Here is a 17,747-nt window from a genome sequence, read left to right as displayed (position 1 = left end):
CTGATGCGAGGCCCAGACTTACGCCATGAAGTTTGCAAAGTAGGTCCTCTCATAGCACCGAGATCCCTCTGCGATGAGGTGGGAAACTAACTGAGGCAGGGAATTGGAGGAAGATGCCGTTCCAGAATGGAGAGCTAAGTACTTGAATTACAAGGTAGGTTCTCTCAACGCGACATTGCTTCGTTCGGTGCTAATCTCCTCGCAGCTGGGAAAGAAGAAAATCAAGGCCATCTCCAAAGCCCTCAGGAACCTGCAGAGGACTCCTGGCACCGAGCCTCGTTCTGTCACTTTCGACGGTTTCGCAGAACAGCGCACTCCCTTTACACACTATGACTTCAATCTTCAACGAGCCGAAACAGCAAGGTCGACCCAGTCACTACCCGACATAGAGGAGGTCGCACCAGACGAAGATGAAGAGCCGGAAGATAGACCGCAGGTCACCCAGCGCCGAAGTCATACCATGTTTGCAGCGTCTCCGCCTATATACATTCCGGGAGCTCAAATGGAGACGACGCCGGAAAGCACGCCTCTCTATCCTGGTCAGTCGGTGCGGCGAGTAATGAATTATGGATCCATTGTCGGCACGCCTCCAGATGAAACACCTGGGATGATGGCCGCCCTCGAACTCCCCGATCCCGCGTTGACCCCTGCGCGGACGCGACCACCCACAGAGATCGAACCAAAATCCCAGGGCACGACTCCACGACTTCCTCCACCAGCCCAAGTTCCACCAGCGCCGGATCCGTACCATGTTGGTCAGACGCATCATCCACCTCTCGCCAGGCACAGCTTTGCAGGAAGCCTGGCAAAGGCCATGTTCCAGCGCGGACGAGGAGGCAAAAGTCAGTCAGTCTCGGGCCCACTGCCGAGGATGAACTCCATCTCAGCTTCCCAAAGATTCCGCAACTTATTCGCTCCTCGTGATCTGACCGAGGCCACTGTGAATGACATGCAGCTTTCAGCGTACCAAGAGCTTGATGAGAAACAGGCCGATTTTTTCACATTCTTAGATAAAGAATTGATGAAGATTGAGGAGTTTTACAAGATCAAGGAAGACGAAGCTACTGAACGTCTGCAAGAGCTCAGGGCGCAACTCCACGAAATGAGAGACAGAAGGATAGCAGAAATATTGAAGGCAAAACACGGAAACGACGGTACCGGACCACCACATCTAAACGACATAAGAAAGCAACCGGCAAATGTTCTCAAGGAAGGCGTCAAGCCCAACGGAAGTGGCAGCCACCTCATCCCAAAACCCATAGGGGAGGTCATGGGACGACGGCCTACAATCGGGAAGACCAGTCAAGCCATGGCACAGATGAGTTCTCCTCCAGGACCGCAAGCACAAAAGAGAATCAACGAAGCAAAGAAAGATTACGTGCGCCGGGACCACGGAAGTGAAATCAAGTATACCGTTGCAAAGAAGAGGCTGAAGCTCGCGCTGCAGGAATTCTACCGCGGATTAGAATTGCTCAAATCTTATGCTCTGCTGAACAAGACGGGCTTCCGCAAGATCAATAAGAAATACGACAAAGCAGTCCAAGCCAGACCTCCGCTGCGATATATGACAGAAAAGGTCAACAATGCATATTTTGTTACGAGTGACGTCGTTGACAATCACCTCATTGCTGTCGAAGATCTATACTCTCGGTACTTTGAGCGCGGCAACCACAAGGTCGCTGTTAAGAAACTGCGATCCAAGGTTGGCACAGGGGATCACTCGGCGGTGGCGTTCCGCAATGGTCTTTATGTTGCCGCGGGTTGTTGTTTCGGCGTGGCTGGCCTTGTCGATGCTGCCTTTCGACTGAATGATCCGAGGATGTCTGTGCAGACCAGTTACCTACTGCAGTTGTACGCGGGATACTTTCTGATTGTTATCTTATTCTTGATGTTTGTGCTGGATTGCAGGATGTGGAACAAGAATCACATCAACTACGTCTTCATCTTCGAGTACGACACCAGACATGTGCTGGACTGGCGACAATTGGCAGAGTTGCCCTGCTTTTTCCTCTTCCTCAATGGCCTATTCATCTACCTCAACTTTCGGCAAAACTCTTATGATTGGTTCTACATCTATTGGCCGTTGATTCTCATCATCGTCACCATACTCATCATCTTCTTGCCCTTTCCCATCATTTATCACCACGCACGGAAATGGTGGGCTGTTACGAACCTGAGGCTTGCCTGTGCACCATTCTACCCGGTCGAGTTCCGAGACTTCTATCTGGGCGATATGTACTGTTCCGAAACCTACGCCATGGGCCAGATCGAGCTCTTCTTCTGCCTCTACGTCAACAACTGGAACAACCCTCCGCAATGCAACTCCAGCCACTCACGCTTGCTGGGGTTTTTTGCCGCGCTTCCTGCAGTGTGGCGAGCATTGCAATGTCTGCGTCGTTACTACGATTCGCGGAATTGGTTCCCTCATCTCGCCAATTGTGTCAAATACTGTGGCAACATCGCTTACTACGCGACACTGTCAATTTACCGAATCGACATGAATCACACGACTTGGTCCATCTTTGTCACGTTCGCTCTCGTCAACGGATTGTACTGCTCCTTCTGGGACGTGTTCATGGATTGGAGCTTGGGCGATTTCTTCGTTCAAAAGTATCCCTTCCTCCGAGAGCGGCTCGCCTATAAGCAAGTCTGGATATATTATTCTGCGATCGTAGCGGATGTATTGCTTCGACAGCAGTGGGTGTTTTATGCGATATTCACGTCGGATATACAACATTCCGCCTTCATGTCCTTCTTCGTCAGTTTGGCGGAGGTCATCCGAAGGGGCCTCTGGTCCCTATTCCGCGTCGAAAACGAACATTGCAATAACGTTGGGCAATTCCGTGCTTCGAGAGATATTCCTTTGCCGTACGACATACCCGAGTCGCGCACGGTGTCTCCTGTTCAGGAGCGCCGGACGCCTAGCGCTCCACAGCCAACAGAGCCTGAACAGCGTATTGCCACTGGCGTGGACTTGGAAAGCCTAGCCTCACTAGACGCATCACTTCGTCAACGTCGCACACCTACCACGCCGCGGACCCCTGCCATGCGGGCCCTTCAACGCGTGGGAACAATCATCGGAACTGCCCACGCGCAGGACTTCGAAAGACGCAGAAGACCACCTGAAGATGAAAATGGTGGCCCTGACGATGGAAATGGTGGTCACAGCAGCGACGAAGACGAGGAGGAGGCAGCGGCCAGTGGAGGGGAAGAGGAGATGGCGGAGTTGGAGAGACAGAGGGCGCAGGAGAATGCGGAAATCGCAGAGGCGAATCGGTTGGTGGGAGACCGACCAAGACGCGCACGGTAGGGGTCGACGATTGACCGTTCGCGCGCAATCTGAGAGTCAGATGGCCACCAGGAGTGGTAATGCGAGACGAAGCAAGCAATATACGAGGTGTGAAAGGCAATGCATGAAAGAAAGAGGAAGATTTTGGGAAAGAGACGGGTACACACCTAGGTTGTACTCCGTATATATTAGCTGGGATGTGACACTGAATCCAACCCGTCGCCAGGCTGTCATTTGGTCTCATTCGGGTCTCAGCCTCGAGCCATTGACTCTGTGGGCCATCTATCCCTCCGACCAGCGTATGCGCCTGCTGTCCATTAAGCCCTGTGCATGGTCGTCTCTTCATGGCAATCCCAAGGGCAGGAGAATCACTATTCGGTCGGGAGTACAATGACTGACTCGCAAGGCTGTTTTGCTTACATAACGAGAACTCCTTTCTTTTCTCTGCTCACCCCATCGATGGCGTGCTTCCCTCCTCGTCTTCCCTTACAGGCCTTGCCCATTGAAAGTATTGAAGACAATCAGGAGTTGAGAAAGACTCTCCTGATCAAGGGTGAGATCATCCTTCATAAAAGATATCCATCCAGCTTTGGCTTCTCGTGATCGATATAATATTACTGATCTTTCAGGGCGCCCAGCGCCAGCATGTCCATCCCAATGATTGACTTCCACAAGGCCGATGACGCGACAACGCGGCCGCAGCTCCTGCAAGCCCTCCGCCACGCGCTGTCTGAGGTAGGATTCCTGTACCTCTCCAACCACGGCATTGGCGAGTCGATCGTCCAGGACCTCGTGGATGCTCTTCCTCGTCTCTTCGCGCTCCCAGACCCGGTCAAGGAGTCCGTCGCCCTCGTCAACTCGCCCCACTTTTTGGGGTATAGCAAGTTCGGGTCGGAGATCACGGCGCGCGTCAGGGATCAGAGAGAGCAGTTCGAGTTCGCCAACGAGTTGCCGGACAGGTACGGCCTCGTCGTCTCGGCGGGGACGGATTCGCCATCGCCATCATCATCGCCGCCGCTGTATACTCGGCTGCAGGGCCCGAATCAGTGGCCCGACTTCCCGGAGGAGCCTAGGTTCCGCGAGATCGTCGAGTCGTACGTCGCGGCGATGCAAGATCTCGCAATGAGGTTCCTCGAGCTGGTCACCGAGGCACTCGGCTTGCCTCCGCACAGTCTGGAGCGGTTCACGGGCCCGCAAGACCGGATCAAGCTCGTGCACTACCGGCCCTCGTCGCCGTCGTCATCCGGAGACGCCACGACTCAGCCTTCTTCTTCTTCTTCTTCTTCTTCTTCTTCTTCTTCTTCTCAGGGCGTCGGCCCGCACAAGGACAGTTCAGGCTGGATGACGTTCCTGCTGCAAGCGTCGGACCCGTCGATCCGGGGCCTGCAGGTCCTGTCCAAGGACGGAGAGTGGCTGGACGCGCCGCCCGTGCCGGGAACCCTCGTCATCAACATGGGCCAGGCCTTTGAAGTCGTGACCAACGGCGTCTGCAAGGCGACCACACACCGCGTCCTCCTCCCGCCCGGCGAGTATGACCGCTACAGCGTGCCCTTCTTCCAGGGCGTGCGGCCAGACCTGACTAAATCGGACCTCAAGGCTCTGTGGGACCAGCATTTCGACACTTCTGCAACAGGGTGGAAGATGGTGGGCAGAGAGTCGGACGAGGGCCGAAACATTGACAGCCCCTTTCTCAGAGGTAGATACGATACCTGGGGAGAGGCGCAGCTGAGGACGAAGATAAGGAGCCACCGGGATGTCGGCTTGAGGTGGTACAAGGACGTGTTTGACAAGTACATCAATGATGATTGATTTGACATTCAATTGAATGAATAAATGACGAGTTGAGTGAAATTGGATTGACTTCTGTTGCGCCGTAGATGGACTGCACTGGACTGGATTGTATGAACAGTGGGATACTGTCATTGCCTTGCCTGACTCTCATCATTTCTTTTTTTACTTTCTATTTCTCCACGGGTCGTCAAGGGGCCGAGACGAAGAAGATTTTCATCATCACCCTCACAAGGAGAGCCAGAGTCGGGGAGAAAGCGTGGACTATTCTACCCCTTCCTTTTCCATACATCCGTCCCGTCACCCTTTCCCGTCCTCTTCCTCCCCCCTTTTCCTCTTCTTCCCAGAGGCTTCCACCTCCTCTCTCCCGGGGACTGTCAACTTAACAAACCCTCGCTCGGTAAATGTATAAATCTACGGTTTCCCAATCTACATCTCCGCAACCAGTGTCTTCAGCTCCTCCTTCAAGTCCTCCGTGGTCTTCTGGTACCCGGAGCCGGGCTCGATCAGGTGTTCGAAGTCGGCGTTGTAGCGGTTGTTCTCTTCGAAGATGCCGTAAGTTCCTAGCATGTTGTATGCTTTTTGTTATCGGCCGGGGCGGACCCGAGGAAGTTAGATGATCAATTTGTTCTTGTTTTATGGAACGAGCGAACGGGGTAGGAGGAAGAGGAGGAGAATAGTAAAGAAGGGGAAGAGGGTGCAGGAAGGGGCGTAAGTTCCCTGAGGTCAAAACTTACCAGGAGTCAGCAGCCGCACCTCGACCCCTTTCTGCGTATCCTCGTCCCACATGCGCTTTGCGGTGGCGAAGAACTCATCCAGGTCTACCCGCTGGATCTGCCAGCCCGGCTTGATCTCCTCGAGGATCGGGATTAGCTGGTTCATGCTCACAGTGTGGTCGGCGACGTAGACGGGCCGGTTTGCGAACTTCTCGGGCTGTCGGAGAACGTCACAGACGGCCTTCGCTGCGGTGGATACGCGGCACATGCTGTTTCGCTGGTTGCCGCTGCCGTAGACCATAAGGGTGTTTGTGCGCGGGTTGATCCAATAGTACCCCAGTGGAATGGCTATGTCAAAGGACGAGGCGCGGTCAGCACGGCGTTGCGATTCTACCTCCTGCGTGGGCAATACTACTCACCCCAATCATACCAACCTCCCGTAATAATCGCACTCCAGTTCACCGGCGTGCCTTTCAATTTCTCCTCCAGCACCTTCTGGGCTTCCACCTTGGGGACATACAACGGTAACTCGGTGATGTGCTCGTTGAACGTGTCCCCCGCGAAATCCGGGGTGATGATATGCTTCACCGTGCCCGAGGCGAGACAAGCGTCTACGATGGTAGATTGCATGTGCAGGGCGTTGGGGGGAATCGCTTCGACCACAGCATCTTGTCCCGTAAAGAGGGACGTAAGGTCCGAGAGCGACGTGTAGTCGACGACGGCGGAGATGATGTTGGTCGAGTCTGGGAATTTCTGCCCAGGAGTGCGCGAGGCCGCGGTCACAGTGTAGCCAGCTTCGGCCAGGGCAGTGGTGATGGGTTTGCCGACGTTGCCTGTTGCCTGTATGTGTGTCCCTTGGTGTCAAGATGGATTCTCACATGTGTTGGACCAGCAGAAAAGAAGGCAGGCATTCATACCCCAAGGACAACGACCTTCTTGATAGGGCCAGACATTTCTTTCTCACGGACTGTCTCACAACTAAGAAAGGGCCTATCTCAAGCGACTAGAAAGGATGAGGTGCACGGGTTACCTTTGTTCTAAAACTAGTCTCCTTGAGACACACATGGTGATGGAGAAAAAGGATTCTTTATCAAGCCCCAATATATAGGCCTGGACTCTGGTATCTTCTGGCACGAAAACAGCTGCTGCGCTTGTTGACGTGTCCAGCTAATCCTCATTGGCAGCCCTAGCGAAAATGGAGACTCACCGGTCATCGCTATCGCAGTTTAGATGTTAGCGTTGACCTGCTGTGCAGCGCATTTTGTCCATGAGGAAGGCGCTAGACCATGTCGAACAAGGGCAAGAGACCAAGGTATGAGAGTCGTGTCAGAACTAATGTATGGATGCAAAGAGAGAGGGAGAAGGGAAAAGAAGGACGTGCGTGGGAAATGGTTGTGGTGGTAAAAGCACAGTCATTCATAATGCCGAATTGGGCTTGTGCAGGTGCATATTCAAGTTCAGTTTATGTCAGCAGGAGCAACATCAAATGTATCGATAGGAAGACTAGAGCAAAAGCCAGCCGTTCATGTCAGGGGTGGAATCGAGGAATCAACACCTGTAAGCCGCTGGCAAGACGGGACTTTTGAGAAAGCACGCGGGAGAAAGCAAGTTCGCATTATGTCGGAGTGGCCGGAAGGCTGTGCTGCGAAAGGGGCTGGACGAAACCTCGGACCAGAGAGGGATGCGAGAGAAGAGCAGAGAGAAAGAGAGGGCGGGGCGTCGATATTCTCATTGCACTCGGTAAACGGTCTTGTACATTGCCATTGTCGTCAACTCCCCATGCCGGTGAGAAAAAAAAAAAAGGCAAGCTTCCAATCAAATTGCCCTAACCAAGTCCCAGCTCGTTGCTACCTACGATATCTCTTCAGACGAAGCATGATGTCCGTGCCAAAACAACCAAGCTCGTATCTCGTGTGGTCACCGTAGACTCAATCCGGCGCCTCCTTTTCAAATGCGATGAATAGATCCAATCAGAAACTTATTCCCACCTCAGAATCATGGCCAACCCCAGCCGGAAAAGAATTCAAGTTGTTTCCTGCACCGTCTTGGTAGTGATATTGGCTGTGCTCCTCCTCTAGTAAGCGTGATCCTGCTGCTTTCTCTGTATCTCGTGCATCATCAAAGCTCTGAACCTTTCATCAACAGGTAGACGTGCGATGCAAACCTTCTTCGGGATCCAACCAAGTAAGTCATCTGCTCCTCTCTTTCCTGTTCCGCGAGAGCTTGCTGGAGACCGGGAACGATACTCGGCGTTGTGTTCCCTATCCTTCCCAGAAGCAGCATGTCTTCCCGATAGTCCCACGCGAGAGAAGCGGCTAACTTTGCGACCACGAGCGGGAAGGTCATTACTCATCAGGCCGGAGATGGAGTCTTGGGATGTCATCATTGCTTCTTCATCCGCAAATCGTGACTTTTGGACATGTTGTGACTGACAAATGTTGTTTGATTCAAGGGCACCCTCGCTTGAGATTTTTGACGACACAGCACGAAAGTTGACAGGGATGAATCCGCTCGAGTCGGCGAACGCTCGCCTAGTATAATGGATTTCTGTGGTCAGCTCTTCCTCAAGGGAGGGCAGACCCGCTTTCAAGGCCCTGATCTCCTCAGATTCGATGTTTATGTTCCTCTGCTCTGTCGACGCTTGGCCCAGAGCATTGGTCTCATCCGCCTCTTGTCCTTCGCAGATGATCTCGATCAAGGCCTTCAGCTCGATCTTGACTTGCCGAGCTAATTCCATCAACGTAGTCGCATTCTTCAGGACACCATTGACTCTATATCCATCTTCCTTGTTCTGGTCGTCAACCCGGAGATGTCCACCACAACCGTACTTCGAACTCGTCTCCAAAGCCGCTTTCCTAAGACTCACAATTCGACCCTCGATGTCATAGGACTTGAAGTCGAGAATCTTTGCAGCAAAGTAGATGTCGTTACTGAGAGCCCGGACTGTTTCAGATTGAGCTTGCAAGAAGTCGGCTTCTAGGTGAAGTAGGCCTGAATTGGATGAGACTGCTGCCATGGTGAGATGCGCTTGTAAACAGAGCATAAAATCAAACGAAAACCGAACGAGGAAGACGAGGAAGAATGTGACAGATGGACCTGACCTCGAAACCACGAAAAAGCAGAAAAGACAATTCGAATAGAGGAAGAAATCAATCAAGACTGAGAAGTTTGAATTTCCAGAGCCAAAACAAGAGTGACTTTCTTTCCAGGTATTCAATTCTGTTGTCGCCGAGTGAAGATGTAAATACAGGCCAGTCCCAAGCTTATCCGTCGGATCGTGAACACATCTTTGTTGTATCTCAATGGGAGTTCAGACGTTAGTCACGGCAGTTTTATTAGTCAGGTAGCGTAGTCTGGGCGCTCCCATTGACGTTGAGATGCGTTCCAGACGAAGCCCGCCCCTCCTAGCTGCTTGTTTTGACGTTGCCGTGCCGCTTTGCTGGTGCCACAAAAGGGCGAAGCGATCTTGCCCCTTTTACCATCCAAATATTGCTTGGGAGCTGGCTTGACGGCGTTGGCGGCTCCATGAGAGCTCGTAGGTGCTGATGATTCTCCCTTATCAGACGATCGTGTCGTCTCGGAATCGACGTGGTGATGATCAAAATCCTTGTTACTTGCCGATTCCGGTTCCTGGTCTGAGCTTTCGTCCATGTTTCTCGTATTTCCACCACTATTCTCGTCCTGTGTTTTAGCATTCCGGACCGATTCATCTTCATCATTCTCGTTTGAGAGCGGGTGGTGCTCCGACCTTACACAATCCTTGACAGTGTCAGACCCCTCCGAACTTGCGTCTGGTCCACTCTCATCTTCCTCTCGAACCGCGGATAACTTTCGCTTCAAACCCCGTGTGTCTGGAAACTCCGCTTCAGACTCGCTTTGAGCTGGGTCTATGGATGGTAGCGCGTCCGAAGAACAAGGTGGGCTTTCGGGCTCAGGTGTGGCTGATCTCTGTGTCCGTTCTGATGTAACGAGGAAATACTGGTAAACATCTTCAAGGAATGCCTCCATCTCTTCCATGGTCACCATGCCATCCTCCGAGCGTGTTCTGATATCATTAAAGCGTGCTGCTTTCCGCGGGGCGGATACATACATCGCGTACATGTGTTTGTAAACGGAGAGGGATCGTTCGAATATAGTCTGTATAGCGTCGCGATCATGTTTCGCGAACTCTTGAAGGCCTTCAGCCGTTGTGGTCAGACAGTCGGCTCGATCGTTGAGAAAGTCAATTTGTCCTTGGAGCTCCTTGGTCTGTTCTCGCAGAGCTGCGGCCTGCAGAACAAGTTCATCTACCTGTTGAAAGGCTTGCTGTGGCGTCGTAGACAGAATCATGCGCGTCATAAATCGTGGGAGTGCCGGATCCATGGCTTATGTATGAGAGGAGAGTATTCCTTGAGCTTTCAGTGAGGAGATGTAAAGGTGGAAGGAATTGACAGAATGGACCAACATGTGATCGAGGTACTTTTGTGCCAACCAACTGCCACACCTTCTCCTGGCCTCGTTCTCGGCGCCCTCTGGCCTCGATTGGGACTGTAGGTTGCAAAGGCCGTTTAGAGATGTCTATTTTGTTCATTTTGTCGGGGTCCAGAGTTCGGGTGCAGCTAGACTGTTCTTTTTGTACTCGGCCATTTGTGCTTCAAGTTCTTCCAGGTTCCCCGAGAAAGGATCCTTGACCGGCTCCCGTCGCACTTCCCAGACGTCTTCGCTGCTCGGACCAGTCTTCCATTTAACTGCCTTCTTACGGTAATGTTCCTGTATGGCTCTCTCGCGATCTTCCTTTTTCCAGTTTCGTGTCTTCATGCACAGCCAAAAGTCATCCCAGTGGTTTGAGCATGAACGAAAAGAGCCATAGCGGTAGACGTTGACAAACTGGCCTCCAAAACTCTGGCAAAACATGGCATAATCGAAGGCGGATCTGCAAGATATCTCGGCTGGGTAGAGGGAATCAGGCGAGATGTCAGAGTGGACTGGCGCTGGATGCGACGGTGCTGCAGGTGATTTGGACTTTGTTCTTTGAGCTTGCTCCACATCTGCTTGTGCTTGAAGCTCCTTCAGGAACTCCGTCCATTCTCGATCACTCTGCTCATCCCGGGTGAGGCTGCGCTTGATGGGTTCGGTGACTGGAGCGGGAGCGACAGTGGTCACCTCTTCCTGGGCGGGCGAGGTGGACAGAGCATTCACACTGCTGCTATCGCTGCTCGAGGCAGGCTTCTGCTTCCACCACCAGCTCATCCTGGCACGGTTGGCTCTTAGAAAGAGGAATAACACGGGTAGATCAATCGCGTTGGAGAACCAAAAAAATAATTGCTGGATCAAGCCACAGGGTGGATGTGCAGCCACAGATCAGCCACAAATGTATTGCTTCGACGTCATCGTCCTGTTCGCGATGATGATGCTGGCTGTCGAGCCGCGCCCATGGTAATAGGAACCGACTAATAAATATACTTTGATCATGCGGAAACTTGCGAATCGATAAGAAAAGGGGATTGTGTTTAGAGCCAGCAGAGCTACGCCATCTGGCTGCAGCAGGATGAGGAGATAGACCACAAATTCTCTTATGACGCTCTGGCTATGGGCAGCATGATTCCGTCGAGATTTGTTCGAACCTCCTTCGGGCGGCCTACATCTCCCCTAACGAGCTTTTCGAGACGACAGCAGCTCTACCCTTGGAGGGCTGCTTCCCCGACAGCCAGACTCGCCGCAGCCCCGGCAGGAAAGAGGTGGACGTCTACTGAAGCCGGTGACAATGAATCAGGCCACATTCTGACCCAGAAAAATGAAGGAATCTTTTTTTTCGATAGTGAGACCGATCTGTCGACCCCTCTCTCTGCGCAATCTACTGACCCCAAGGCAGATGTCTTCCCGTTGAAGCTGCAATGGCTCAACCGGATCCCCTACCTGAATCCTGACAAGTTCCTGGAGACCTCCCTCAGCAAAGTCAATCAGCCCAATCTTGCTCTGGCCGATCCTTCTAGTATCATAAAGCGAGCCCTGCCTGAAAACCTCCCCCTCCACGTCACAAAGATCTTACCGAGACTACGCGAAGGCGGAGCCTTTGTCAAGTTCTCTCATGAAGAAGGAATAACTGCCGGGGAGTTGGAAAGCACACTGAAACAGTATCTCGATGAAAAGCCCATTACACCTTGGTTCAACCCTTTTCGGAGGGTTCGCGCCTTCTTGGTGCAAGGAAAGCCGTGGATCGAAGATCTATATCGCGTCCCTACTCCCCGGATCAAGGTCGAATTCTTGCCTACGGCCCCTGAGAATTCTGCGGCCGAACTGACCCAAGAGACGCTTTATTCCTTGTTCCGCAGGTATGGAAAGCTCACAGAGATCGTGTCACAACCGTCCGACTCGAAAGTCGTGCCAAAATATGCTTATGTCGATTACACTCGCGTGAGATTCGCAACGATGGCCAAGAATTGTATGCATGGCTACGTGCTCCCAGCCGAAGATGGCGGAGGAAAGACCGGGACGCTGCTCAAGTTGAGTTACGAGTCCAAACGAAAAACTCACTGGATATGGGACTGGATGACGAACCATCCCAGGATTGTTATCCCTTTGTTGGTCGCTCTACTGACAGCAGCGTCCGTTGCCGTGTTCGACCCTATCAGAACTTTCTTCATCAGGATGCACATCACCCACGGTCTTCACCTGGAAGATCGTCGATTTTTCAAGTGGGTTAGAAGCCAGCTTCTGCGAGGTTACGACATCATCAGATTCCGAAAAGAGAAGCGTGAAGATGACAACCTGAAAATCGTCTGGGAAGATCGCCAAGATGCCATTAACCAGTTGAAGACGTGGTTGATTGAGACTGCCGACACCTTTATCGTGGTTCAAGGGCCACGTGGGGCTGGGAAGAAGGAGTTGGTTGTAGATCAAGCGTTGAAAGATCGCCCACACAAACTAGTGATTGATTGCAAGAAAATCCAGGAAGCCCGCGGAGACAGCAATACCATTGCCGCGGCCGCGGCCGAAGTAGGCTACCGCCCAGTCTTTTCATGGATGAACAGCATTAGCAGCATGGTTGATCTTGCAGCAACAGCCACTATTGGCACAAAAGCAGGATTCTCCGAGACATTGGACAATCAACTCGCTAAGATTTGGGGCAACACGACGACTGCATTGAAGCAGATTGCACTGGCGCCGCGCAAAAAGGAAGACAAAGACGCCCAACTGGCAGACGACGAGTGGCTGGAAGCTCATCCAGAGTGTCGACCCGTGGTGGTGATTGACAACTTCTTGCACAAAAACAACGAGGGTTCGGCGAGCATGGTCTATGACAAACTGGGAGAATGGGCTGCTGTCTTGACGACGCAGAACATTGCCCATGTCATTTTCCTGACCACCGACGTGTCCTTCTCCAAGTCGCTCAGTAAAGCACTGCCCGACAGGGTTTTCCGGCAAATCACGTTGAGTGATTGTACACCTGAAGTAGCAAAGAAGCTCGTCATCAAACATCTGGACGCAGACATCGAAGATGCTGCATTGGGGGAGGAGAAGCTCAGTCCGTCCCAATTGAGAAGTGATCTCGATGAGCTGGACGGAGTGATTCAAGTGCTCGGAGGTCGACTGACAGATCTAGAGTTCCTTGCACGAAGGATCAAGACAGGCGAATCGCCAGGGAGTACGTGATTTGGCCCATTCGTCTTTCAATCCTTACTGACAAAAGAAAAACAGAAGCGGTTCGTCAAATCATTGAGCAATCCGCATCGGAGATCCTAAAAATGTATCTTCTCGACGTCGACACTTCGAGCCGCAAATGGACACCTCAGCAAGCATGGCTGTTGATCAAAGAGCTTGCTGCTAATGAGACTCTCAGATACAATGAGCTGCTGCTCAACGATCTTTTCAAGGATGGCGAAACAGTGTTGCAAGCTCTCGAACAGGCAGAATTGATTACAATCACGTCCAAGAATGGGCGCCCGTATAGCATCAAGCCAGGCAAACCTGTCTACCAATCAGCATTCGAATACCTGACCGAGGACGACGTCCTCAGGGCGAGATTGGATTTGGCGATTATGTCCCAATTGATCAGCTTGGAAAACAAAAACGTGGAGAAGTACGAGGCGGAGTTGAAGACGCTGGCCGAGATGCCTGGGACACCGAGCGAGTTGAGACCCCGGATCAAATGGTGTCTCGGTAAAGCGATGGCCAGCCAGGAGAAGATCATGAAGTACGAGGCACAAAGCGGGAAGCTGAAGAAGGTGCTCTCCGAACAGTTTTGAATCTAGGTGTCCGAGTGCCAGCAAGGTGCCAACTTTTCTCCTCAGTTCGGCTTGTTCGATAGTCTTATCGAGCGAGTGAAGACTCAATATATTTATATGTACTGTAACCACAATCCCTTTGGGGGCGCTTGTTACTTGAATCTGACCGGATTGGTTTTGAGTTTGGTAGGATTCCTCGTGCAATGGAAATACCGCTCGTTGATTCGACGGGCAGATGATTGAACAGGGATTGGTGTGCTAGGCTCCATGTCAGCACCTTGTGAGGTCGGAGATGTTTGGACCGAGTACACGCCAGATAATATCATCGACAGCAGCCACCAAGTATTACTAGCAGGTCAGGCTTCCCAACACTCGCTGCTCGCTTTGCACACACACGCACACGCACATGCACACGCACACGCACATGCACACGCACACGCACATGCACACGCACACATGAGCTCAGAACCAGAAAGGGCTTAGGTTACGACATACTCTACGGACGGAGGTCGTCGTTCGTCACTCACCCACGCGCTTCATCATTCCTTCATAAGTCGGGGCTTGAGCTCGCTTTCAGGGGGACGAGTACGAGCACCTTACAGCCCGTGTCCAAAACGGCTTCGGTATCGGCCGCGGCAGCGACGGTGACAGTGACAGCGCTTCCATACGTCCGCATTTGTCGCACACCGCATTGATTCTGGATTTACAAGAGAGACATATTATTCTACCTCCAACCGTGCCTCGCCCTCTCGATAATTTCCACACAGACTACGTACTCCGTTTCTAAGAGGAACTCCAATCGCATTGACCAGCTTTGTCCCGAAAGATGGACATCTCACAGCACGAGCGAAGTTCCTCGTTTCTCCAACAGGCCTTGACGACTGCCGTCCAACGTCCATTTCAAACACTGTTCGCCGTCTTCTTCGTCATCTGCGCCGTCACGCGCATCGTCACAAGCCTACAGTACCGCTCCACAGTTTCAAAACAGGCTGAAGCAGCCGGAGGGTCGACGGGTCCTCGAACCGTGCCCGTTCTCCCCTACTGGATTCCATGGATCGGCCACGCATTCTCGTTCGTCGTGGGCGGGACGGATTTTCTCACCCGAGCTGCGCGTTCATTGGGACCCAATGCGTCAATCTATGCTCTGAAGATGGCCAACTCCAAACACAACGTCGTCACGGTCCCCAGTCTCGCGAAACAGATCTTGATCGACAGGACCAGCCCCATTACAATGAACGATTTCATTTACCACACCATGAAGAACTTTTGGGACGACCGAGGTGCTATCAAAGCTATTGATCCTGATCACCTGTGGGGCAATATCCATGGCGTTTTGTCAGGTATGTTGCGCGAAAGTTTCGTCACGGCGGCCATCAGCGGTACCGTCAATATGGTCGCGGAGAGGACGTGGAACCTGGTCTCCGGGGCACAAAGCCCCGTTGACCAAAGCATCTGGGAGCGTCAGGGCGGTGTCGAAATCATCTCAAGGGGCGATGGAGACAAGGCGCTAGTCGCCGAGGCCAGTCTATTCCCTCTAATCCGGTATTTCGTAGGCGACATTGCCACCACAGTTCTCTTCGGACAGAATTTCATGGAAAACAACCCGAACATCATGCCCGACTTATGGCAAATGGACTCACAATTCAATCTCTTCATGGCGGGCGCGCCCTCCTGGCTGCCCGGGATGGGCGGCCCGACGCAAGCAAGGGAACGCATTATCCAGGCTGTCCAGGAACACCATGAGGCGCTCTTCAAGTACCTCGACGGCCAAGATGCCGGCAGTCGATGGAGTGATATGTCTGATGTCTCTTCCGTCATTGTCGATCGAGCAAAGGCGTTTCGCGCCGGTGGCTCCGTGCCGCGAGGCTATGCCACAGGCAATGCCGCCATTCTATGGGCAATGAACATCAACGCCAACCCGGTGATTTTTTGGATGACGTGGTACATCTTTTCGAATCCGTCTTTGCTGCAAGAGATCCGGGCCGAGATCGCCCCCTACGTGCGTTTTTGCCAGCCGCCTGCCACGGGTCTCCCGATCAAGGAGGCCCCCAAATTGGACATTGACATTGCTGCCCTGTGGACCAAATGTCCACTTCTCAAGGGCGCCTTTTTTGAAACCATGCGCCTCGAAGCCGCGAGCATGTCGTACAAAATGGTCGAGGACGACTTTGTGGTGTTTGAGAACGAAGAGGACGCGAGGCTGTTGGGCAAGAAGGAACCGCAGAGCTGGTTGCTGAGAAAGGGCGAGTACATCTGCTTGCCGCACGGCGTGCACCAGAGCGACGACAAGTATTTCCGCGATCCCCAAAGGTTTGACCCGCGACGGTTTTGGGCCAAGGACAGCAGTCACGCGGAGAAAGGCGAAAACGGCCAACCCAATGGCGGCGCTGCGAATGCGAACGCAGACATTCGGGTCGAATACGGCACGATGAAAGTCTGGGGCGGTGGCAAACAGATGTGCAAGGGCAAGACCTTTGCGGAGAGAGAAGTGGTCCTCTTCGCCGCTGCCTTTGTCATGCAATGGGATATCGTCCCTGTCAGTGACGGCGGGAAGTGGGTCCATCCAGGCCGCAAGGTTGGTGCCGGGGCGGTTAATCCGAAGAAGGACGTCAGGGTACGATTGATTAGAAGAGAAGGATGGTGAGAAAAGGGGGCAAGGGGGGAGGGGGGAAATGGGCGTCGAGGATGCGAGTCAGGAAGGGAGGAAAAGGAGGGAATGGGACAAGGCTGGCAATGATATGGTAGTACATGCTGAAGCCACCGGCCGTCCATGTCTTGTTACGAGCCTTGGATACAAACACAATACCGGTTTGGGTTTTGGCCCGCGCCTTCACCCTCCTTCCTTCCGCGACAATGACCGTCAAGGAGGTCAGCTCCCCGCATGCCCATCAGGTAGAGAAGAAGGGCACACGCTTGTGTGTGTCAACAAGTCGTAACAAACACACACGCAAAGTACCTAGGTACCTACCTCGCTATCAAACTGCATTCCCAAAGAGACTCCGCCCAGAGCAGGAGAGATCCTCCTCTCGTCCTCGACGCCCAAAGGCGGTGGCACCTACCGCCAATGTAGGGGGGAGGATTCCCCGCAACGTGCGCGTTTGAACTGTGGTTGACCGATGGCCGGTTGGGAGGCGAGGCGAGTCAGCAGTCAGCTATGTACCTCGTACGAGGCATGTGGCCGCATGGATTCGTGGAGAGCAGTCATGATGACTGATGATGAGGGCGATGGTGATGGTGATCATGATGAATGATCCTTCCCCAGGTCAGCTTCAACCTTGCGATTAGTTCTCCTTGAGGCCCCAAGGCCTCTACTCGTGACTGGAAGGCGGCCCTTGCCACCCACAAACGACACATGAGAAGTCAACAATACGAGTTATCGACGTGTTCGTTGATGGGGCACCATAATCGAACCACATGCGCATTACCGCCAACACTTTCCTTCCGACCGACATTACACAATGGGCTGAGTCCAGGAAGAGCAGGACGATGCGCATCACATCGCCATCGTATGATCCCTGCTTTGCAAGCGTTGGGCGGCGGATCGGAGCGCCCGCATTCCTGACACTTTGTCGGCTTGCTCATTTGATTTGCGTTGCCGTGTTTTTTGCGGTCAAAGGAATAAAAAAGCTTACCTCAGGTAAGCCTTCAACTTGATGTCCCCAGCGGCCTGCTGAAGACGAGGCTCTTTAACCACTAGCACAGTAGGAGAGGACGTCATGCAAAGGGCGCCCTAACCAGTTTAAGGTAGCT

At 52.8% G+C, this 17,747-nt stretch overlaps 8 protein-coding genes across 8 annotated transcripts; 4 read left to right on the top strand and 4 right to left on the bottom strand.

Annotated features, from left to right (window-relative positions):
- Positions 1-25: 25 nt before the first annotated feature.
- Z519_06343 (uncharacterized protein) lies at positions 26-3,310 on the top strand (the record flags this gene model as incomplete). The annotated part of the gene is made up of 3 exons (XM_016764083.1): positions 26-39; positions 100-154; positions 206-3,310. 3 exons carry the CDS (start codon positions 26-28, stop codon positions 3,308-3,310), a joined length of 3,174 nt encoding a protein of 1,057 aa, XP_016619165.1.
- Positions 3,311-3,934: 624 nt separating this feature from the next.
- On the top strand, positions 3,935-5,098 carry Z519_06342 (uncharacterized protein; the record flags this gene model as incomplete). Its single annotated transcript, XM_016764082.1, has 1 exon — positions 3,935-5,098. The coding sequence occupies one exon, from the start codon at positions 3,935-3,937 to the stop codon at positions 5,096-5,098; it is 1,164 nt and encodes a 387-aa protein (XP_016619164.1).
- A 408-nt stretch (positions 5,099-5,506) lies between these two features.
- On the bottom strand, positions 5,507-6,746 carry Z519_06341 (uncharacterized protein; the record flags this gene model as incomplete). Its single annotated transcript, XM_016764081.1, has 4 exons — positions 5,507-5,655; positions 5,815-6,141; positions 6,213-6,633; positions 6,711-6,746. The coding sequence occupies 4 exons, from the start codon at positions 6,744-6,746 to the stop codon at positions 5,507-5,509; spliced, it is 933 nt and encodes a 310-aa protein (XP_016619163.1).
- Positions 6,747-7,867: 1,121 nt separating this feature from the next.
- Positions 7,868-8,809, bottom strand: Z519_06340 (uncharacterized protein; the record flags this gene model as incomplete). The annotated part of the gene is made up of 1 exon (XM_016764080.1): positions 7,868-8,809. One exon carries the CDS (start codon positions 8,807-8,809, stop codon positions 7,868-7,870), a length of 942 nt encoding a protein of 313 aa, XP_016619162.1.
- A 323-nt stretch (positions 8,810-9,132) lies between these two features.
- Positions 9,133-10,155, bottom strand: Z519_06339 (uncharacterized protein; the record flags this gene model as incomplete). The annotated part of the gene is made up of 1 exon (XM_016764079.1): positions 9,133-10,155. One exon carries the CDS (start codon positions 10,153-10,155, stop codon positions 9,133-9,135), a length of 1,023 nt encoding a protein of 340 aa, XP_016619161.1.
- A 204-nt stretch (positions 10,156-10,359) lies between these two features.
- Positions 10,360-11,022, bottom strand: Z519_06338 (uncharacterized protein; the record flags this gene model as incomplete). Its single annotated transcript, XM_016764078.1, has 1 exon — positions 10,360-11,022. One exon carries the CDS (start codon positions 11,020-11,022, stop codon positions 10,360-10,362), a length of 663 nt encoding a protein of 220 aa, XP_016619160.1.
- A 339-nt stretch (positions 11,023-11,361) lies between these two features.
- Positions 11,362-14,018, top strand: Z519_06337 (uncharacterized protein; the record flags this gene model as incomplete). Its single annotated transcript, XM_016764077.1, has 2 exons — positions 11,362-13,417; positions 13,471-14,018. The coding sequence occupies 2 exons, from the start codon at positions 11,362-11,364 to the stop codon at positions 14,016-14,018; spliced, it is 2,604 nt and encodes an 867-aa protein (XP_016619159.1).
- Positions 14,019-14,823: 805 nt separating this feature from the next.
- On the top strand, positions 14,824-16,641 carry Z519_06336 (uncharacterized protein; the record flags this gene model as incomplete). Its single annotated transcript, XM_016764076.1, has 1 exon — positions 14,824-16,641. One exon carries the CDS (start codon positions 14,824-14,826, stop codon positions 16,639-16,641), a length of 1,818 nt encoding a protein of 605 aa, XP_016619158.1.
- Between the last annotated feature and the right edge of the window lie 1,106 nt (positions 16,642-17,747).

This window comes from Cladophialophora bantiana (assembly GCF_000835475.1).
Source record: "Cladophialophora bantiana CBS 173.52 unplaced genomic scaffold supercont1.9, whole genome shotgun sequence".
NCBI lineage: Eukaryota > Fungi > Ascomycota > Eurotiomycetes > Chaetothyriales > Herpotrichiellaceae > Cladophialophora > Cladophialophora bantiana.
Note: the sequence above shows the minus strand (reverse complement) of the source record. Positions and strands in the feature narration are given on the sequence as shown.